Consider the following 24,614-nt stretch of genomic DNA (forward strand, 5'->3'; position numbering starts at 1 on the left):
CGGAATTTTGTATACGCCGGGTTTCCCAAGCCCCAAATCATCTTGCACAGAGCCGAGTAGTGCCCTAATCTTAGAAGGTGGACGGAACACACTCTTAATGGTAAAATTCCTTAAAATGGTTGTTGGAACAGTGTCTATAAAGAGGCGATTGAAATTAGGTTGGCGGGTAAATTAATCAAAAGAGACAATGGGTTTCCTCTTCGCAAAGCGTGGAATCCTGTATTATCCCGCATCAAAATTGAACGTTCTCCGGTGCCGCCCTGAGTGTGCCAGTTTTCTACTAAGGGCCGCCCCACCTCCCTGCCTTGGAGGGCAGCAACCGTGATAGGCAGCGCATGCACCGTGTACTGAACGGTGACCTATATAGGACGTCGATTTGCAGCCTGGCGTCAGTTCTCAGCGGGACTCAGCAGCAGAAGCAGCATTCTCCTGAAGATGGCGACCAGTTGGATCGCCGAAATGTCAAGTCAAGTTAATTTTAGGATCCGGCAGCAAACGCGGAGAGACTTTCAAGACTTATTACGCCGGGAAAGCCTACGTGTAAATGGTTATGTTCGGATAGTTGGAGACCATTTGCAACCAAACAACGATGGAATTTTTATTAATGACAATGCACCATGTCACCAGGCCACAACTGTTCGTGATTGATTTGGAGAACGTTCTGGACAATTCGAGCGAATGATTTGGCGACTCAGATCGCCCGGCATGAATACCATCGAACATTTATAGGAGATAATTGAAAAGTCAGTTCGTGCACAAAATCCTAAACTGGCAACAGTTTCGCAGTTATGGTCGCCTATAGAGGTAGGTAGCATGGCTCAGTATTCCTGCAGGGGAATTCCAACGACTTGTAGAGTCCATGCCACGTCGAACTGCTGTACTACGCCGGAAAAAAGAAGATCCGACATTATATCAGGAGGCATCCCATGATTATTGTCGCCTCAGAGCACATAAGAAGTGGAACATCTTCTGTTGCATCGACTTATTGCTTAACAATGAATTATTATTTACATACGGAAAAAGCATTAAGGCATAGTTTTGATGCTCGGGAATGACGTCCTTCGAGAAAAGAAAACTCTCTTTCAAATGGCAATTCTGACGTCTCTTGATCCATGGCCCAAAGAAATACTTGTCGTAAATTTTTAACAATAATAGTGTTTTCGATCCTCCCCTGAAACACAACACACATGACTGTCTGAGTCCTGTTTACTCGAAATGTTGTCCACCTGTCCTTATTTCACCTCTGTGGTATTAGATGTGGTATGATATAGTCATGAACAAATTAAATAAACACATATAATCTTCGTCCTGATGACGGCATTGAAGCGTCATGGTACGGGGACTCAAGAGATACTGAGCCTGTTGGGTAGTCATCCTGATAGATGACTGATCCTGGATAGCGAATGGTCACTACAATACTTTACATTTTGAGGGGACTGTAAATTTCCTGAGGTCTGAACGTGATCCAGTGCAGAAGTTTATCTTTCTTCACTTGCATTACGAAAGGGAGGATAGACAGAGCATGAATTTCTACTCATTATGTTTCTTGTCACTGTGCATATTATCATGCTGAACTTTGAATTATTTTGAGCTGGCAAACATTCCATGTACTGTGATCAACAAATGGACGTAGTCCTTGTGGGTCTTGGATGACTTAGGGACTTAGGGATTTTGCTACCAGACGTCTAATCCTTTCAGTGCAACTTTACTGCACTCATTATGATCGTAGGACTACTTTTCATTTATTTGGTGTGAACTTTCATGAATAAACAGTTCACAGAGGTTAATCGAAGTTGGTCCAAGGCAAGTGCATCTTCCCCAGTGGCGACCTTCGTGTACTCATTAAGACCGTAGCCACGTATCGTGGATAGTCATAGGAACACCCTCATCTCCGCAAAATTTTCATTGAGTCATTCCAACATAATGTGAGAGCAACGAGTCAGTGTTTTGGCTTGCTAAATATACAGGTTACTTCCGTCGTCCTGTAGACCAACAAACGGATGCATGTGATTGGTTTGAACGTTCCTCTGTCGTTTATTGTCGGAATTATCGTTTCATTTCACTTCTACATCCGCCACATGAGAATACCTCCACCACCTGCTTTTACTGGGCGCTGTAGACAAGCAGAAAGCTTTGCCTTAGTATTTGGCGTGCATAGAAGTGTACTCTGGTTCATTCGTGCCGTGACCCCTTTCCAGGCTTCAAGCGTAAAATGGATGTTATTCTGCATCAGTATTAATATCTGTGACGTGCCGTGATAAGTGGTACACTTATGGAGTGACAGCATTTGTACCTCATGGTGAGTGGTTGTGGGTATCCAGGATTAAACCGGCTACTAAGATCTTTACTGTGGCCTGTCTGTCCGACCTTACAATCAGCGCTCTGTCATAGGCGATCCCTGTTACCATCACGTTGTTGGACAAGGCAGGTGGCGGCGCTTTCCCCATTATCCAAATGTTCATGTGCATCCATAAAACGGTGGCATGTGAAAAGCACAGTGTTCCTATGACCTTTCTTCTGTTTGGCGATAGGTGTGAGGAACATTGCTGTTAGCATTGCATTTATACATGCCTTAGTGTAAGATCTGCTGTTAGCATACGTATGTATGTATATATGTGACACTAGTTAATAATCATGTTGCCAGAACCGGCCAATAATGACAAATCTACATCTACATCTACGTGATTAACCTGCTATTCACAATAAAGTGCCTGGCAGAGGGTTCAATCAACCACCTTCAAGCTGTCTCTCTTGTGTTCCACTCTCGAACGGCGCGCGGGAAAAACGAGCCTTGATTTCTCTTATTTTATGGTGATGATCATTTCTCCCTATGTAGGTGAGTACCAACATAATGTTTTCGCAATCGGAAGAGAAAACTGGTGATTGAAATTTCATGAGAAGATCATATCGCAAGGAAAAACGCCTTTGTTTTAATGATTGCCACTCCAATTCACGTATCGTGTCTGTGGCACTATCTCCCCTATTTCGCGATAGTACAAAACGAGCTGCCCTTCTTTGAACTTTTCGTCGTCATCCGTCAGTCCCACCTGATGATGATCACACACTGCACGCCGATACTCCAGAATATGGTGGACAAGCGTGGTGTAAGCAGTCTCTTTAGTAGCCCTGTTGCACCTTCTAAGTGCTTTGCCAATGAATCGCAGCCTTTAGTTTGTCTACCCACCATATATTTTATCCGAATAAGATAGTCCCGCTGAACCAAGGCTTGTATGAACACTGTGCCATGGATTTCCATAAGGTCACATATACATTCATATTACAAAAATGCATCTATTTATGTGTGTGTGTGAATGAACGTGTGTGTGTTCCACATCTCCTTGTAAACCACTACACCGATTTCGACCAAACTTGGTACACTTATCGATTACTGTATGGCAAAAATCACTGTGGTGTAAAAACCACCTGCCTATCATAGTTCAATAGATATGACGTCATAAACGAGATCTGTGAAAAACTGCCTCATCGTGCATAACTTTTAAATTTATTTCTTTTGTGCTACGAGCTCTATTCGCAACAAATTCCGCAGGCAGTATCCACACACACCGCTAAATTAGCCAACAAAATCATATCATGGTAACAAACATAGTTCAGGAGACATGACATCATAAACACTGAGATGCGTGAAAAATTGCCGCATCGTGCGTGACTTTCAAATTTATTACCTCTTTGCTACTAACTCCATTTTCAACATATTTCTCAGACAGTATCTACACATGCCACTCAACGTACCTACATAAATTCTTCATTGTACGACACATAGTTCAAGAGATATGACGTCATAAACACTGCTATGTAAGAAAAAATTCCTCGTCCGGCATGAAGTTTTAACACTACCCTTTATCATTAAGACAATCCTACAGTCGAGTCAACTTGAGGAAATCCCTGACACCTGGAAGCACTTTTGACAGCTTTCAGCGACGAAGCGCAACGTCTACAGGCGACAACAAAAGCCATCTACAGAGCTATGAAGAGGTGTTGCTACAGGGCCATTTACAAAATCACGTTGTAGACACACAAAGTGGCTGCGCCCAGCGTCCAGAAATTGTATAGGATCAGCTCACTCCGAATCTACTGCAGGAGTACTTACAAAGTTTCGTTTCTAATAGAAAATTGGAAAAATGAATACCCGGGAAGTGCCGGGATTGTCAGCTAGTATGGATTATAAAACGACCACGTCACTATATGCACGACTGCATTAAGGATATACAGTATTTCGATATCCTACTTGCGAATTGTTGGAAGAAAGGCGACGTTCTATACGCACCTCAATATCTGTACTTGGCGTGCCACCTTGTCACGTGTGGTGGAGGATACTTCAGACAATATTATCATTTCCCCTTGCGCTCCTCCATTCGCAAATGATGAGCGACATGAACATTCACGGTAATGTTCCCATAGTGACGAATTATGTTCAGTAATCGAACGAATGAGAGATTTTTGCTCTACCTCTAGAGTGAGGGAATTGCATTTACTGATGTTTCTTCCAGTGACTCTATGCCTGGAATCTGCCTTTTGTGACATGCTCTCCCAATAGGGATTTCATTTCCAATGACGTGTCAGCTTTACAAATACACAAGCTTTGTGAATAGGAAGAAATTACATATAAAGTTCAATTTGGATTAAAAAGGCAACTCCTGCTCGTAAATAATAAGATTTTCCTAAAGCTTTTGTCTTCTGCACTTTTTCGTACTCAACAAGCTAACTGTTTCGCAATGATAAGCCACCTTTCACAGAAATACGAATCCCTACCAACGCACAACCACGTCTCTCTCCTACAGTATTAGAAACATGTCTCTCTATTACTACTGACTCCACAAGACTGACTAGTACAACGTCTCTTCCCGCCAAGTGCGAGGAAGAATAACAGATATACTATAGTTTTACGTAAAAAGCCTAACAATTTACACAGCTTTCGACGAAAGTATTTAAATTTACTTTACACATGTTTCTACGTATATGTTACAAAATTTAGTGAAGACATCATTTTAGATAACTTCATAAAATCAACATAATTAAGTTTTTCGTTAATAAATGTACTGTGAGACTGTCGTTAATATTCCCATCAACTTAAACAGATGTCTCCAAGACGTATGCGTGTGAACCTCACACATAATTGTAGTTACTTTCTTTTGTACAATAAATTTATTTTGTCTACCTAATAGGTTACCCCGCAGTATTATTCCATACAAAAATGGTGAATACAAAATGTGAAATATATTAACTTACTGGTCTCTATGTTCGCAAAGTTGGAAATTATTCTGATGCCAAAAATAGCTGATCCAAATATTTTTAGCATCTCAACGAAATAATTTAGAGTTTAAGTTTCGTTCAGTACGCACACGCGAGGACTCAGCAGTTTCTATCCTTTCTATTATTTATTGTTGCTGCAATAGATTATTTGGAGGTAAGGTACTTTTGCCAGTGCAGATCTGGATGAAGTATATTTTTCGAAGTTTAAAACCAGTCCATTTGTACAAAACCATTTAACGTCTTTAACAAAAACATCATTTCAGGCCCTGAGAACCATAAAGGTCTAAACACACCATCATCGATTTTGAGTTTTTAACATTTCTGCTTGCTCCTGACATATTTTGATCTTATGGTGAACCAGCTTTATCTATATTTGTAGGCGTACACTGTATATATAAACATTCGTGAAAAGCGATCTCGCCCATTTCTTGGATATTAATTTCCAAATAGACTCAAAGCACAAAGCATAATTTTATTACTCTGCACACCTCAAAATAGTTATCTAAGTTTGGTGCCGGCTGGAGTGGCCGAGCGGTTCTAGGCGCTACATTCTGAAACAGTGCGACCGCTACGGTCGCAGGTTCGAATCCTGCCTCGGGCACGGATGTGTGTGATGTCCTCAGGTTAGTTAGGTTTAAGTAGTTCTAAGTTCTAGGGGACTGATGACCGCAGAAGTTAAGTCCCATAGTGGTCACAGTCATTTGAACCATTTTAAGTTTGGCAACAAACTTTAGTGTCTGAATCATGTACGTAGAAGTAGTGCATCTTAATCGGAGGGTATCAGCAGTTTTATGTGGACCTCAAGCCACAGAATATGCTTAATGAAAATACTGATAACTTGGACCACGAACTGTTGGAACAGGGCACAATTCTGTGTGTGGTGCATTTCGTATCTATTCTCTGTGTTCTGATTGTAGTGTCACAGTAATTACAATCTTTACAACTGTCAAAAGACTCTATGTGACTAGCCAGTGTATGGAAACTTTATGAATTAACATTCATAATAAATATAATTCTAGATATTAATTAATATTTTATAACATCAAAAGGGTACGTCATTTTTTCGTAGCAAATATAGGATGTTGAGACAAATATCCATTTCGCTCGAAACTTAGTTTCTTTTCTTTGGCCCCTTATGGTCCTATTGATATTTCTTTGAAAAAAGGACTAATTCATGTAATTATGAATGTATCTAGCCTAAGCGCAAGTTCGAAATTCTTTCATATCTGATGATTGCTAGGAAGTCCACCGTCCTACAACACAGTTAGTCCAAAATTCCACAAGCTCGTATTTTATTTACTGGGTGAAAGTACAGATCTGTAGCTAGGGCCTTCCGAAATTCAAGATAGACACCATCAACCCGGTCGGCACTGTCTACGGTCTTTATCGTCTGTCAAGAGGTCAATGCAGTCGGAGCAGAAGGTCATATTGAGGAAGGATGGGACCGGAAACCGGTCGTTCCCTTTCAAAGGAATCACCCCAGCCCTCGTATTAAGCAGTTTTTGGAATATCACGGAAAACCCAAATATGGATAGTCAATCGGGGACCGGAAACGACTTCTTTTCGAATACGAGTTAACTTTATTAACACTAAGGCACGGAACTCGATGTGCGCTTGAGGAGTACTTCTTTATTCACAGATGTTATGATCGCATTTGGCGTATTTATGACAACTGACTGGTTTCAGTTCTAATGAGCCATCATCCCAACCAGTATCTTGTTACGAAAGTAGCACATCAAGTCGCCATCCAGCGCTTGTCGTGCTCTCTCGAAATGAATTCGGTTTGATCGCAAGTGATCACAACGAGAGCTGGATGAGGACTTGACGTGCTGCTTTCGTAACATGATACTGGTTGTGAAAAGCAGTTAACTGTCATAAACCCACCAAATGCATTTAAGACATTTGAAAACAAAAAACAAAAAAATATTTTTTAAATTAGATCATGTATTCATACACGGCAATGTCAAATTTCATTGTTTATGAAGTCATGAAGCCAAAATATAAAACGGTTAATGGTTCCGTCGTACGTTTGGAAGAAGAGTGTTAATAGGATTGATTAGGAAGTGGCAAGTAGCCGTAGGGAGTATCCTTTGCAATGCACGCTAAAGCTGTACAATGTCTGATCAAATGCGTTGGCACATATATTAGTGGACATTACTATGGGGTGTATCCATCTTTCGCCATTAAGACAGCTTTTAATGAGGTGTCTGAACGTCTGGTGCAACGACAAGACATTCTTCCTCAAGAGCCGAAAATAGAGAAGGCAGTGATGTCGCATGCTGCGGTGTTGAGCGAAGCCGACGTTCTAACTTATCCCAAGGGTGTCGCATTGGGTTCAGGTCGAGACTGTGGGCAGACTGGTTTATTTTACGAATGTTACTGTTAACAACCCATTGCATCACATATGTTTTATGACATGGTGCAACGTCATGCTGACATAATCATTGTCACCGAACTGTTCCCCTACTGTACGCAGATCACAGTGCTGTAAATTGTTTTCACATCTCTGGGCATTTAGGGTTTTCTTAAGCGCCATAGGGGGACCACACGAAATCACCGCTTTACCGTAATGCCACATTCTCTGTACTTCACTGTTGACACTACCCAGCCATTTGCCAGAGCATATATGAGGGTTGCCCAGAAAGTAATGCACCGCATTTTTTTTTTCTCAGCCGAAAACAAGGCTACGAATGCGAAACGTTGCGTATATATTATTTGAAGTCTCCTAAGTGAGCCCGCCAAGTTTCCGTCACTTCCGACAGATAGCGTAGCTGCAGGACAGTTTCAAAATGGCGTCTGTAGGTGATGAACGTTACAAGCAACGTGGCGTCATTGAACTTCTAACTGCAGAGAAAGAAACTGTGGGGAATATTCACAAAGTCTATGGAGCATCTGCTGTCGACAGAAGCACAATTAGTCGCTGGGCACTGAGGATAAGGTCATCAGAAGGCGATTCGGTAGAACTCCACGATTTGTAGCTCTCGGGGAGACCATCCACGGCTGTCACACTTGCCATGTTGCAGCGGGCTGATGTCGTCATTCACGAGGACAGACGCATTACGACTCGGCACTTGGCGCTGCATCTGTCAATCAGCAAAGGATTCACACAGTGAAGCACTGGCTCCGCCACCAGGATAAGGGCTGGTACCTTGTTTTGCGCTGGAGGAAGGCCATAGAATGGGATGGAGATTATTTGCAAAAATAGGGTATGTAGATAAAACACCATTCTTTCGTGTGTGTAACTCTCATTTTGTTCAATAAATAATTGTTAAAGAAAAAATGCGCTGCATTATTTTCCGGGCAACCCTCGTCATTCCAAATCGCTTGTTCCCGTTTATCCAATGTCTGGTGGAGTAGCACTTTACAGCACTTCAACTGTCGGCTCTTCAATAGCTACAGAAAGGAGAGTGCGGGTTAGGATGAGCTGTTCGACCATTCTACCCCATTCTTTTCAACTTACTACCACCCCCACTCATTGTACCAGATGGACTGCTGCTGGCACTTTGGAACTCACAACTGAGTCCCTTTGCTGATTTCATGCAGTTTTTTACAGCTACCCCGGCCGCTGTGGCCGAGCGGTTCTAGGCACTTCAGTCCGTAGCCGCGTTGCTGCTACGGTCGCAAGTTCGAATCCTGCCTCGGGCATGGATGTGTGTGATGTTCTTAGGTTACTTAGGTTTAAGTAGTTCTAAGTCTAGGGGACTGATGACCTCAGATGTTTAGTCCCATAGTGCTTAGAGCCACTTGAACCATTTTACAGCTACCCTCTGTCGGTACACGAGGTCTACGCATCTGCCTGGTCTTGGTTTAACTGTAGCTGTTCCTTCGCGCTTGCACCTCAGAATCACATCTGTCCTCCTGGGCAACTTTAGAGTGACGGTTTTGTTACTGAAGTGACACCCACCGACTAGTTCACCTTGGAACTCAGTGAGGTCTCCTGACCTGACCGACACATTCTGCTGACATTCTCTACTGCCAAAACAATACTCCACGCCTTGTTTTTGTTTACTGGCATGTCCGCCTCTCGTCACATGTAGTGGTAAGTTCTTCTGTAGATACGTATGTCCGGATGCTTTTGGTCAGCTAGTGCATACATGTGTTAACGCAACCAACTTCTGATGTTGAGGGCGTGGTGGTGAGCTGTGGCGTGTTTCGGCAGCTGGGCCTGGTTTGCTTCCGGCTGCGCGGCTCGGACCAGCTGAACCAGAAGCTGCTGGGCACGATCAACGCGTCGGGGCGCCTCCACATGGTGCCCGCCTCCGTCAACGACAAGTACGTGATCCGCTTCTGCGCCGTCGCGCAGAACGCCACCCACGCCGACGTCGGTGAGTGCTCGCCCCACCCCCGCTGCCGCCGCAAGTAACTGCCTGCTCCCGCGTTCGCTTTCAGGCTGTTCACTTGTAGTGCCGCACAAAGCCCGCGCCCCACTCACAAAGGCGGCTGCAACGGGCCTGAGCCCGCATCTCATGGTCGTGCGGTAGCGTTCTCGCTTCCCACGCCCGGGTTCCCGGGTTCGATTCCCGGCGGGGTCAGGGATTTTCTCTGCCTCGTGATGACTGGGTGTTCTGTGCTGTCCTTAGGTTAGTTAGGTTTAAGTAGCTCTAAGTTCTAGGGGACTGATGACCATAGATGTTAAGTCCCATAGTGCTCAGAGCCATTTGAACCATTTTGCCACGGGCCTGAGCCGCGCCAATCGTTGGAAATTCGCGTTTCCATCGTCACAAAGGTCGCGTTATCGCCTGGCCTATTGGGCAACGTCTCCAAGTACAATGGGAATTATTTTCACTTCTACAGGTAGCTATCTGGTGCGCTATGCTGCTGGCACCATCATTAGAAAATACCCTTAGCAACCAAATCTATAAGGATGCAATAAAATGAATAAAAAAAACAGCCTCACTTCGCGACAAAATCATGACGATGCACAACAAAATTTAAAAAAATGGTGCTGTGCGTGTTGCAAATGTTTAGGATCAAATTTATACAGGGTGGTCCATTGATCGTGACTGGGCCAAGTATCTCACGAAATAAGCGTCAAACGAAAAAACTACAAAGAACGAAACTCGTTTAGCTTGAAGGGAAAAACCAGATGGCGCTTTGGTTGGCCCGCTAGATGGCTCTGCCATAGGTCAAACGGATATCAACTGCGTTTTTTAAAATATTAACCCCCATTTTTATTACATATTCGTGTGCTACGTAAAGAAATATGAATGTTTTAGTTGTACCACTTTTTTCGCTTCGAGATAGATGGCGCTGTAATAGTCACAATCATATCGCTCACAACTTTACACGAACACTTGGTAACAGGTAGGTTTCTAGCGGGCCAACCATAGCGTCATCTTGTTTCCCCCTTCAAGCTAGACAAGTTTCGTTCTTTGTAGTTCTTTCGTTTGACGCTTATTTCGTGAGATATTTAGCCCGGTCACGATCAATGGACCACCCCATATAGATGGTAGCGTACCGTAAATTAGGTGCTTTCATGTAAGATCTAATTGCTGGAAATGTTTATTTATAAACTAAAAAGCTAAACTCTGTTCGAATAGGACTCGGATGACCCTAATGGTACTGATCGATCGCCGTTTCATCCTCAGCCTATAGGCGTTACTGAATGCCCATATGGAGGGGAATGTGGTCAGCACACCGCTCTCTCGGGCGTTGTCAGTTTTCGTGATCGGAGCCGCTACTTCTCAGTCAAGTAGCTCCTCAGTTTGCCTCACAAGGCCTGAGTGCACCCCGCTTGCCAACAGCGCTCGGCAGACCGGACGGTCACCGATCCAAGTGCTAGCCAAGCCCGACAGCGCTTAACTTCGGTGGTCTGACGGGAACCGGTTCGCGTGTTGTAGCTGGGTTCCTCCTGTCAAAGCGCTCAATGTCTCGCCCGAACCGTTCGCCGTTGCCAAACTGTCACAGAAATTAATTAACTTACAGTTCCTTGTCCGGCTTTCCTTCCTGATGCGTTCGGATCCCGAATCCTGGATGTAGTCCTTTTATTTTGAATTTTATCACACATGGTAACCACACTAAAGCCTCCCCTCCCTCCCCCTCCCCCCCCCCCTCCCCCACACACACATCGATGTTAACTTCCATTCACAGCACTAGCTAAACACTACTGGATCAATCCGCGGAAAACGCAATTCAGCGTCATTTATACAGTTATTATAATCATAGAGATCGACTTCTATCAGATAAGCTTAGCGCAACATGGCGTGAAGCCGAAATTTTAAAGGTTGCCAACTAACCTTTGCGCCTGCAACACCAGACTCAGAAATACAAGACCCGTTTTGGAGTGTAATGGCAAAGCGTGATAGATAGCGTATATCTCTAACGCGTAGAAGGTCGAAGGTCCGATTTTCGTCAAATGCAGAGAATTTTCTTTTCATTTCTCTACATCGAATCAAAAGAGTTTGATTATCTTTATTATTCAGTTAACTGGTTTAAATGTAATTTTTATTTCTAATACTTTGCCGCGCTATTTTCATCATGAAGTTGACATTTCTATTGTCTCTCGTTTTTTTTTTCTACCATTCTTTTTTTCGTGTCGTCTATCATCTGCAACCAAGTGCGAACAAGCTCGCCCGGTTAGCCGTGCGGTCTAACGCACTGCTTTCGGCGCGGGAAGGCGTGCCGGTCCCCGGCACGAATCCGCCCGGCTGATTAGTATCGAAGTCCGGTGTGCCGGTCTGTCTGTGGATGGTTTTTATGGCGGTTTTCCATCTGCCTCGGCAAATGCGGACTGGTTCCCCCTATTCCGCCTCAGTTACACTATGTAGGCGATTGCTGCGCAAACACTTTCTGCAGTTACGCGTATACCATAATTACTCCATCATGGAAACACTGGGATTACGCTCATCTGGTGTGAGACGTTCCCGAGGGGAGGAGCGCACTATAACCCTGGCGTGGGGCGGCAGCGGGGTGAGTGGTCTGCTGTAGCCTGTTGTGGGGTTGTGAACCACTAAGGGCTACGGCGGGGACGAAGCCTCTCCGTCGTTTCTAGATCCCCAGTTCCATACAATACAATACAATACAAGTGTGAACAAGAACTGCTCATTGACGGTAATGCAGCATTCCGTGTAGCCAGTGGGAGGAAAGTTTCAGGTAACCAAAGACAGCGGGAAATTACAGTTTTCTTTTGCCGCTAAAACTGAATTTTTGCTGCGAAAGATGGCTATGCAAACAAACATATTATGAAATTTTTCTGTCTTGAATTTGTTCGTAGAGGTTAGCCTTAAACGCCGTGAACAATGCGATCATCGTTTTAGTTCTGCCGCAGAATGCTGATCGCCGTTTTCTAGTATACATTGCACGTTATGAGTTTGTGGTTAGTTTAGGACATGCGTTTAAATTCAGGGGTGCAAAACCAGTCGTTTGCCGCAGTTACGTCATTGGCAACTTTAAATCAGCTATCGATAGAGCATCTCCCCTTTCAGTCGTACCCAGCCACAGCCGCTTCAAACATTGCTCTGCGTTACACATGAACAGCGTTTGTAAAATGATCCACCGTGTTTATCTGTTGCATGCTACCGAGCGGTAACCGGCAGCAGATGTGGCAACATCGTAGCGACAAGTGACAGACGTCAACCACCAGGTTATTTTAATCGGAACGTAGTTTCTTTTTGTCGTGACCTTGAGTCGGAAGACTGTATGACACAACTCTCCACACTAGTCTATCTTGTGCATGTGCTTTCAGGTAAGCATAGCTGCTGCAACCCACGTCCGTTTCCAACTGCATACTGTAGTCAATCCTTGGTGTTCATCAATATTTATGTCCTCCCCTCCCCTATTCCACCACTTACAAGGTTTACGATTCCTTGATGCCTCACATGTGCCCTATCAATCGATGTCTTCTTTTTATGGTCAACTAAAGCAGCACTCTGTCTTCAGGCCCCAAGTGGCCCATCGAACATCCGACCGCCGTGTCATCCTCAGTGGAGGATGGAGATAGGAGGGGCATGTGGTCAGCAGACTGCTCTCCCAGTCGTTATGATGGTTTTCTGTGACCGGAGTCGCTACTATTCGATCGAGTAGCTCCTCAATTGGCATCACGAGGCTGAGTGCACCCCGAAAAATTGCAACAGCGCATGGCAGCCTGGATGGTCACCCATCCAAGTGCCGGCCACGCCCCACAGCGTTTAACTACGGTGATCCATTGCGGCAAGGCCGTTGCCTTATGGTCAATTACTGCTATAAATTCCTTTTCTCTACAGTTCCCTTCAGCAACCTGCGTCTTCTTTACTTATCCGATATTAGTAGCTCCTATCACCTTACTGCAACAATTTAAGTTGATGACAAATGTAAAAACTTACTACCACCAGTTTCAATGCAGCCATTATAGTGATTCACACAGTTTTATCCTACTCTCTAATCTACCCCTGTTGCCTGCTGTGAAATATGACAGGCAGCTAGGGGCGCACTAAACTGTTGCTGTTTAGTTTCTGTTCGAGTTTCACACACTACTAACTTCATAGCGAAAAGTCTATAAATGTGACATCAAGTGGGTCAAACATGGATGTTGTAAGTGGATTTTGCGCTGCTTTTTTACATCATTTAAAAAAAAAGTGTCTGGTCCATGCTTATAAATGCGGAAAATTGAGGTAATAGAATGGCAGCTGCAGCATCCAGACCGCACGGAAAACATAATAATCGATGAAATTATACGTCCAAAACAACACAAAGTTACACACTGATATTGTTATGTGGAAACATTACTTGTTTGGTAGATACAAACACTCAGGTAATACAACTACTCAGTGGCGTAAACACACCCTAAACTAAAGTTCGCCACTAAGACAGAAGCAAACCAATCTTAGACATAACCACACACAGAATCAACAACTACAATTTTGGAATACTCAGGAAAGCTACAGCTACACGTACAACCATTCACAACGATTGCCCATTCCAATCATCCACAGACACACAAGCTCTCAAGTTTCAGATACATGCTACAAAGGCTTACCTGAACTCCACTAGACAGGAAGTAAATACAATACACCAGAAGGACAATGAGGATGGGTACAACACAAAAATAATTAACAAACTGAACAACAAAAGAAAAAAAAATTAAACAGGAACAAATCGTGAATAAATCATCAGTCACAAAAGGAGCCAGGGACACCAAAACCTAATGAATACAAGTAACCTGGAACACCGTACAAAGAACACAGCGTCGCAAATACTAACATGCAGCAACAAAAATCTCCACTAGGTGGGACACATTGTGAAGGAACAAGGACTACATATATCTTTATGCACATACAACGCAGCACAGGAAAATATAAACACTAAGAACGCCTCCACATACAAATTTTACAAAGCTAGAATCTATTAGTTACCCTGTCTACGTCGATCAAACACGCAGAAAGTTTAAAACTAGATACTCCGAACACATCACAACCTTAAACAGTGACAGTGCACACTCGACTTTTGCAGATCATCTCACTCAAAATAACCGCCAACCTACCAAAACTGAGACTGATGTTAATATCCTCAGAGAAACCGATAGTCAGGAACACTTCCCACATAAAACGCAGTAATGAAACACCCTCAAATATCCAAAACCATCTGCTTCCCAATCCCATCTCCACCCGTTTTCTAGCTCTCTTCTCTCTCTCTCCCTCTCATTACACACACACACACACACATTCACACACAAACCCGACACATCACATCACTTAAGTTTTCCCCCAGCTGACAAGCCACAGTAGTTTTGCCGGCCGCTGTGGCCGAGCGGTTCTAGGCACTTCTGTCCGGAACAGTGCTGCTGCTGCGGTCGCAGGTTCGAATCCTGCCTCGGGCATGGATGTGTGTGATGTCCTTAGTTAGGTTTAAGTAGTTCTAATTCTTAGGGGACTGATGACCTCAGATGTTAAGTTCCATCGTGCTTAGAGCCATTTTCACCATTTTGCACCGTAGTTTTCACCAAACATTCAAAATTAGTGCCACACTGAACAGAAGCAAAATTATGAACAAGTGAGCAGTGACAATAACACAGCACTTCTCAATGAGTCTTGGAGACGTAAATCGTTGCTCAAATATCATTTTGTGAAAAATGCGTGTGAGGAGAAATGAGTTGAAAAGGAAATATTAAAAAGTTGTGGAGAACAGTGTACACAATAGCAGCAGAAAGAGATGTCCGCCAGAGATGGACGACAGGACGGAACATTCAAGTACAGTGACACACGCAAACACTAACCACGACAAAGTATTTAAAAAATAAGAAAATTTCTTCTTGACTATATGCAGACGACATGTTGTCAAAATGATAAAACGGGCACAAAAAAGCCGACCTATAGAAGCCCATTTTCACTAACAATCCAATTTTCAGGTGAGAAATTGAAACAAACTAAACAAAATGCGAATGTTTTAGTTTTTTGGTCCAAAATAGATAAACGACCAAGAACGTCGTACGGTAAAGAAACAAATTTGATGCACAGACACATAGGTGTCGAAACATGTCTGGGTAAATAAAAATGTAATACGTTGTGTTTTGCACAAGGCAGAGTTTAAAAGAACCCAAATTTTATCTGCAATCACGGAAGAAACCTTAATAGCAACTTCTACCCCGATCAAGATAATTCTGCCGTCTACGTTTTAACGATGTGTTAACTAAAGATTTAAATATATATTACTACAATTGAAAATGGGAAAAATCCTGGAACGCATATTGAAGTGAATAAGAATACAGAAAAGAGGGGCTGATCTCTGTGTTTCGTAAAGTAATATAATTCACAGCCTCGGAGCTCAACAAACAGTAAAATGGATAAATTACGGTTCTATTAGGTGGCGTTGTACAGTTATAGATGATAGGGGACGAGTGTAATTTAATGATTTTCATCACTCCAGACACGGATATTGTGGCGGCTGATACCAACATCACGATTGGAAGATGCCTCATCCGTGATCAACACACATCGCAAGAAGTGTGGTTCTGTACTACTATACGGGATAATCCATCGACAAAACTGAGCTCTGGGCCCACAATCATTTAGCCCCCCTGCTTGCGCACGTAGTTTATTATGGCAGTGTAATTCCCGTTCCACAAGTACTCTAGACATAATACTCTTCCAAGTGTGCATTTCACGGAGTTAACGGCAGCTTATTGAGTAATCTTCTTCCACATGATACATCTTCTCAAAGTCTATTGTGTGGAAAATTCTTTGTCGAGAGCCTTGACCAGTTTTGAACGAGCTAGTTTCTCTGTCTGTCTCCTGGTTCTTCCAACATGTATTTAAGAAATAGCAGTGACCGGTGCCCACTAGACGATGAGGAGATAAAAATATTGTGTTTGTGTATTACAGATATGGTCCTTCTAGCAACAGATGAAAAATAGTTACAGGTTGTAGTGGGTACCACTAAAGCAGAAGGAAAGATATAGGAATATTATATAAAGAAAACAAAAGTAACGACACTGGAAGGAAATAAAAGGGCAAAAAAAAAAGCTGAATGGAGAAATATTACAGTATGTACGAAGCATTAAATAGCTAAGAAGCAGAATAGAAACCGAATGGAAGAGCAGCACAAAAAGTAAAATCAGGATAGGAAAACTGGAAGAGGAATTCTGTAAGAAAATAAGAATTTTCTGTAGCAAAATGGACAAGATTTGAGGAAAAGACATAAAATGTTTTTCATGGAGTGTCCTCTTGTACGGAGTTGAAATATGGACAATGAGGCAGAAAGACAGAGCAAGGCTGGAGGCTTTTGGGATGTGGACATGGCGGAGGATAAAAAGAACAAGTTGGATAGATAGACTGAAGAAATGGGGACGTACAGAGAAGCGTGGGAGAGCAAAGACAATTATTAAATGTAATAAAAATAAGAAAAGGAGACTAGACTGTATATACATAAACAAAGAAGGTGAGGCTTCTAAAAAGCCGTCTTAGAGGGGTATATGGAAGGAGAGAGGAGGCGAGGGAGGAAGGGATATCAGATGCTGGATGATGTAATGGGTGGCAGCGCATACACCGGCATTAAGATGGAAGCGGTAGATCACTGGAAATGGAGGCTACCGTAGCACATACCAGATGATGATGATGGTGATGATGGTGATGATGATGTTGATGACGACGAGGAGGAGGAGGAGGAGGATGAGGAGGATGTTTTTAACCACGATGAAAGATTTCCTTCAGTTCGTATGACGGCTGTTCCAAATTTTTTCTATATACATCCGTTCGCCGTTCCGTGTGCTACAATTTGCTGCACCAGGCTTTAAATGTTGGTCTATAAGCTCTTGTAACGAGTAACTCTCCACATTAGACAAACAGACATGACCTATAAAGAGAGACAATCTCCACAGTGAACATACCACAGAGGGCTGTGTATTCTGTTTCAAGTCAGAAGGGCCACATACGACATCGATGTTGCAGACAATTAACAAGCACGTGACACACACGCATCGCCCATTCATGAGCCGTATTGCTTTAAATCATCACGAACATTGGTTCCATGTCGCTACAATTTTTCCCTTAAGGGTTTCGGAAACTTACACGTATGTTTGGGGCTCCATTTCAGAGAGTGACACTTAAAAGCTCTGTTGTTTCGTTATCACATAACTCCATGTGTCGCCTGCACTTTGCCGATTACATAATGCTGACCCATTCTTGACTTTGACTTGCTGTAAGAAAAAACATCTGCTTAAAAGATTATATTTGAACCTCTCATCGACGTTTATTTCTTACAGAGGAACTGTTACCATATTTGGCCTTGAATATGGATGGAAATCGGGTGTGGAATTACTAAAGGAATTTTGGCTTAAAGGGATTAATGGAAATGACGAGAAACTAAACCATGAAGTGCGTACACAGATTTTACTTTTCTCCCTCCTAATGCGTATGTATAGGTCAAAGTGACTGGTAAATTTAGTAAGCTAATGCAGGCCCAATGGTGTTTGTAAATTGGTGTCTGAAGCTCAAATTATGAAAATATGTGGAGCATGAATACTGAAGGTACGTTAATGCCTCTTTTATATTGTATATCTAGCCGATTACCATTCTTACCCTTCCCAAACCGTTTCAGAAAATGAACAAAATTTGTCTATAGCGTGTATGAATGACTTTGAATGGTTCATTACTAAATGCTGATACCCAGTATCGTCTCACCACTGTAACTAGCCTGCCCGTATGTCGTTACTGCTGACTCACTGATCGTATGCTTTCCTAGACAGTAGAACGTAATGGCGGCTGTTCGATTTTTCACTAATTTGAAAACCATATCAGAACGAGGCTTCGTGCCCAGAAACAACATCCCCCATGCGCAAGGTCCTGCAACACGATTCCCTTTCGCTTTCCCCCTCTTCTTGACAAAGTAGAACACATAGATCTCGATAACGCTCGGTCCTCTCAAATTTTCGCTTTTCTGACATGCTTTTCTACAAATTTAGAGCCAGACAATAGTAGTTTTTCTACCAGTCTTAGTTTCGTGGGCAGCTTACTAGACTGGACGCTTCAAACAAAGAAACAAGTGAACGAAATAACTAAACAATACAATGTTCTTCAAGGTGAGCAAAGATTTGTCAAACCACTTAACACGACGAACAGATCGCCGCACATGCTATTCACTTCGTCACATGAATTGGTCCCGAGTGCGCTTCTCGGAAACTTCTGGCAACTGCATGTCGGAGCCATACACACTGGACTGAAAAGGATGGGTTATAAGGCTAGCCTTTTCCACGACATCCACAGTCATCACAGGATTTCCACAATCACTTCAGAACAGTAAAATGCATGCGCGGAGTATCACTTTCAACGCTCCCGCTGTCTTTCAAATTACCAACAGAATCAGGTAGGGTCCGCGACAGCTTTCACATTTCACAATAAAAAGAGTTATAAATCAACTAAATATTAGAATTACTACAAAATAAAAAAATAGAAGTATTTTTTCTCATACACAGGAAAGACTGAAAAAATAATAATGTATCTAGAGACCACAAAAAGTATGACAACAAACGGCACTGTAAGCAAATGCGTTTCAAAATACGTACCAAGAAATAACGCCACATGACCCATTTCCGCCACATAGCTGGTAAAAGACCACACTAGGTATCGAAAAATGTCTCTTGAACTTCCTTATTTATCATTTCCGAATGTACTGCCAGTCTTTTATTTGCAGCCACATCTATTTTCTCCGTACCTGATCTTTCCCGGCCGTGGGAAGTTCTTCATTTTAAGTCTCAAGCTTCATTGAACATTTTCTGCTTCATCGCCGGTGAGCGTACCTTCTGTGAGTATGATAGCATTGGAGAAAGTTAATAGCTGCGGAGGCCCACGTGTATCCTTCGGATGGCCTGGTGGTAAGTCCACTGCCCCAACTTACCGACAACCTTACATTATCAGTAGCGTTTGGGATGGCGCGGCGAAAGTTCTAAGCTCTGATGCTGTGCCTCTATCAAAACCAAAAGAGAACTGTAGGTGCCGCGTAAGTCTCGAATTATCCAATATAATTCAGAATTATCACAGCAGCGAACTTCGCTTGTGGCTTCTATAGAACAACCGTTGCTAGGCAACTGCGTCTCATTTGTTCCCAGTTTTGCTTCCTACTTGTGGAACAGAATCACTTGTGATCCTATGCCAATGAACTGAGGTATATATTTATATGCGTATTTCCATATCAGAGAAGTGTGAAAAAAGTGTAAAACGATATAAGCAAATCTGTACAGCGTGCCTTTTTTTCATCATGGAATAGCAAGGAGAACTAGACAGTGAATTTGAACCTAGTGATACTATGTGGACTGCGTCATTATTCTTCATGGTTCGCCTACGTAGCGTAGATGGCAGCCAGCCGGAGGACCCGGGTTCGATTTGCGGTGCCGCCAAGGATTTTACTTTGGTGGGAGGATTGGTACGGGAAGCAGTCAGCATCGTGAAGCCAACTGAGGAGCTGCTTGACCGAGGATTAGCGGCTTCACAGTCTAGAAAATCTGCAAAGCGGCCGGGAGAGCGGCGTGCTGACCACATCCCTCTCCCTGTCGCATCCGCATCATGCCGCGGCCGGTTCAAAAATGGTTCAAATGGCTCTGAGCACTATGGGACTCAACTGCTGAGGTCATTAGTCCCCTAGAACTTAGAACTAGTTAAACCTAACTAACCTAAGGACATCACAAACATCCATGCCCGAGGCAGGATTCGAACCTGCGACCGTAGCGGTCCTGCGGTTCCAGACTGCAGCGCCTTTAACCGCACGGCCACTTCGGCCGGCGCCGCGGCCGGTGGACATCCACTGCCCTTCGCCGCCTGAACGCGAAGCTCCTCATTACTTCGGTTGATCGCGGTTAATCCTATTATTACTATTCAAAAATATCTTTACTGCAGCGATTTAAGTTTGTTATGAGATTCTGCCTTCATATGTACTAATGTATACAAACAGAATTGCATGAACGTGAAGTCATTTGCCTCAATTACTCATTATTGAGAAAAATGTTCTATGATTATGTAAAGATAGTGTGTTGTTAACACGAGAACGAAATTTCCTCGATTTAGAATACCATTAGTTCTTTTATTTTATCCCGTTCGAGAGAAGTGGTACTGCGGTTAAGGCACTAAACTGGTATTCGAAAGAAGTGAAATTCAAATTTCAGTCCGGGCTTTCTGATTTCAGTGCTATTAGGTGCCCGTAATTCACTGCACCAAACTGAGAGATGGTTCATTCAGTAAGGCTACCATGAATACTTACCACTAGTGTCCTCTCACCCTCCTACTCTCCCCCATTTCTTTTGCAACGGAGCTAGCATCCTGCTTCTAATAATCTCGCAGTCTGCGGGATGCTTAGTCTTCCTTTTTCTGTCAGATTTTGGAAACGAGTGTTGTAACGTGAAGTGGCATCTGTGCTACAACAGTTTGTCTAGGAATTTCTGTATCTTAGAGTTATGTATTGCTCTCAAGGGGAAATGATGACTATTCCTGATTTGTCTGTGTATTTCTACTTCAATTCGTTCTAAACTTTAGCATAGTGTCTCACGCTTTTAGTTATACCTCAAGAGTTTCTTAGTGTTCCAAAAGACGGGCGAAGCACAATCTAAATATTCTTTTGTTATCAATATTTCCCAGAAAGAAACCAGAATGAGTACCGCTACAGCCATTACATGTACCTACTGCAGAGTTGTAACGTGTTCTGTCTCATCTTCTTCGAAATAATTCCCATTCACTAATTTTTATACTGATCTCATACGATATTAGGAAAATAAATTTTACGTTTTTCTTGTATTTATGTGTTTTATATGGGTAATAAACGTTTCAGATGTCCTTCTAGAGCATCTTTAATTCTTGCTGTAAGGACGAAGTGACCTCATCCGGTACTTTTAAGTGTTTGCGGAAACTTTTTGCAGTTGTTAAATCGTTCTCTCTGAGAATGTGTAGGAAGTGCACTTCCGTGGTTGAGGAACTTCATATGATGTGACGTCTACGCTAGCATCATTTCCTCTGTGAATTCAGAGAAAAAGTGACGCAGCAGCTGTAGTTTTCCGTAATCCTCCAGCAATACGGCACAAATTAACATGCCGGTCATCATCTGCGCGTTTGAGATACGCCCTGCAAGGAAACGCCTCTCGTGACTTTTTCGAGGCCACGCCGAGAAGTAATGCCTCCGAATGTTTTGTGTGAAGTGTCTTAAGGCTTTTTAAACAAAATAAATGTTATTAACATTATACGGTTTTAATTTTCATGTCTACGTATTTGCAGCCGTCTGTCTGTAGAGGGCTCCAAATTGTAGAGTGTAACATGACGGTGTGTAAGGTATCTACGTCGGTGGGTGAGAAACAGCTTCGAGCTTCGAATTCGAAGAGTTCGTCCACACATGGAGCTCCCCCTCCTTCAGTATGACAATGCCACACCATACACGAGCGCTGCAACATCTGCAACAATCTGACGCCTTGGGTTCACCGTCATCGATCACCGTCCACACAGTCCCACATTGCCCTATCCGGTTTTCACCCGCTACTATGTCATAGAGGACACTTTCCAGGACTTCACTTTGACAGTGATGAAGCGTTGCAGGCAGAGGTGATGTTGTGGCTCCATCGACAAAAAGTCCAACATTCTACAGTGACGGTATCAACAAATCTATCTCTCGTTGGGAGAAATGTGTTCGTCGCCAGGATGGCAATGTTGAGAAATAAATGTGTGACCTTGAAGAATAAAAATGGAGAATGTTAATAACGTTAGTTTTATTTAAAAAGCCTTAAGAGTTTTCACATAAGAAATTCGGAGGCATTAATTTCCTACATCTACGTCTACATCTACATGGATACTCTGCAAATCACATTTAAGTGTCTGGCAGAGGGTTCATTGAACCACCTTCACAGTTCTCCATTACTCCAATCTCGTATAGCGCTCGGAAAGAATGAGCACCTATATCTTTCCGTACGAGCTCGGTGATATCCCTTATTTTATCGTGGTAATCGTTCCTCCCTATGTAGGTCGGTGTTAACAAAATATTTTCGCATTCAGAGGAGAAAGTTGGTGATTGGAATTTCGTGAGAAGATTCCGTCGCAACGAAAAACGCCTTTCTTTTAATGATGTCCAGCCCAAATCCTGTATCATTTCTGTGACACTGTCTCTCATATTTCGCGATGATACAAAACGTGCTGGCTTTCTTTCAACTTTTTCGATGTACTCCGTCAGTCCTATCTGGTAAGGATCCCACGTCGCGCAGCAGTATTCTAAAAGAGGACGAACAAGCGTAGTGTAAGCAGTCTCCTTAGTAGGTCTGTTACATTTTCTAAGTGTCCTGCCAATAACACGCAGTCTTTGATTAGCTTCCCCCACAACATTTTCTATGTGTTCCTTCCAATTTAAGTTGTTCGGAATTGTAATACCTAGGTGTTTAGTTGATTTTACGGCTTTTAGATTAGACTGATTTATCGTCTAACCGAAGTTTAACGAGTTCCTTTTAGCATTCATGTGGATAACCTCACACTATTCGTTATTTAGTGTCAACTGCCACTTTTCGCAACCTTCAGATATCTTTTCTAAATCGTTTTGCAGTTTGTTTTGGTCTTCTGATGACTTCATTAGTCGATAAACGAGAGCGTCATCTGGAAACAACCGAAGACGCCTTCGTAGTTTTCGCACATACTGGTTGATTTTGCAGAATATGGATAAAGTGCTGGAAACAATCTCTGAGCAGACAAGAAGCAAAAAAGGCCGTGGCGAGATACGGCAGGAAATGTTCCTGAAGAGGTACACCAACTTGTAAGTGAACATAATACACCAACTTGTATGTGGAAATAAAAGATCTTTGACAAAGTAGGTGTTAATGATGAAAGCACGCAGGAGAACACCCTAGGCAAGCAGGAAAGTTATGTCTGCTCTAGTGTCTTAATGGTACGTTGGCAGCGAACCCTCAGCACTGGTTTAGTTTCAGCAGATTGTAATTATTTCACAAAAAATCATCAACCTTATATATAAGAGCTTTTCAACAACTCCTCGACAGGAATGTGCTTTTAAAACAGCGGAAAACATTTCTAATCTATTTTATGACCTTTACAAGCAGTCACAGAGTCAAGGACGTACATAGCACAACATACTACTGAAGAATCATCCACAAAGTAAGTTATAATGCGCCTAGTATATCTACAGATATGACCTGTTCCTATGTCAAAATCACAAGAGTTGCTAATGGACCCATTATATAATGCTATGGTTTTAGATATTTGTAAATATCCTAAGGCCGAAATTGTGCATTCGTATATGAAATAAAGAGAAAGGCTGCTGAAGGCATCACGAAATTATAATACCGTAAATGTTTTGTTTTATTAGTGGTGCTTACGTTATACTTGTACAATATTAACCTCCATCACGAATATCGCTCTAAAATGTTATTTGCATCCACTAGATTTTTCTCGAGTTTATCTCGGCTACAGAATGTCGTAGAACAATTACGTTTAATTCGTGGAAAAATTTCAGCCGTCTCTTTCTACAAAAGTTATTTGCATAAAATAAAGACTGAGATAGTTACTTAAAAACCACACTTCAAAAGTGCATGTTATTCGAAGCTTTTTTCATCCTTACAGTTAATAAATACGGAAAAATTATTTAATAGCATGGTAGTGCAACTCTTTGTGAAAAAACTAAGACTTAAACAGTTAGTTTAGGGCCATCAGCTAAGAAAATTTAGCCAATTATCGGGAGCGCTTTGTTTTCTAAAAGAAAATTAACATACCTCAAAAATTAATTTAAAAAATTTTCAAACATGTACTTTTTTGACTTACTGCGGGCTATACTTACAGCAAAGAGCAAGTATGAGACTGTGAATGTTAACGGACTATAGAGAACCCTATTTTTAGTGGTTTCTACAAAGTATCTCGAAACGTAACAAAGCAGCCGATACTTATAAAAAAGCGATCGATAGATCTCTT

At 42.5% G+C, this 24,614-nt stretch overlaps 1 protein-coding gene across 1 annotated transcript in view; it reads left to right on the forward strand.

Moving 5' to 3' along the window:
- The window catches only part of LOC126474871 (tyrosine decarboxylase-like), a 167,448-nt gene that overhangs the window by 120,421 nt on the left and 22,413 nt on the right, over positions 1 to 24,614 (forward strand). The window contains exon 7 of the mRNA XM_050102353.1: positions 9,431 to 9,596. Coding sequence (XP_049958310.1) covers positions 9,431 to 9,596 — 166 coding nt within the window. The remainder of the gene's footprint in view (positions 1 to 9,430; positions 9,597 to 24,614) is intronic.

This window comes from Schistocerca serialis, chromosome 4 (assembly GCF_023864345.2).
Source record: "Schistocerca serialis cubense isolate TAMUIC-IGC-003099 chromosome 4, iqSchSeri2.2, whole genome shotgun sequence".
NCBI lineage: Eukaryota > Metazoa > Arthropoda > Insecta > Orthoptera > Acrididae > Schistocerca > Schistocerca serialis.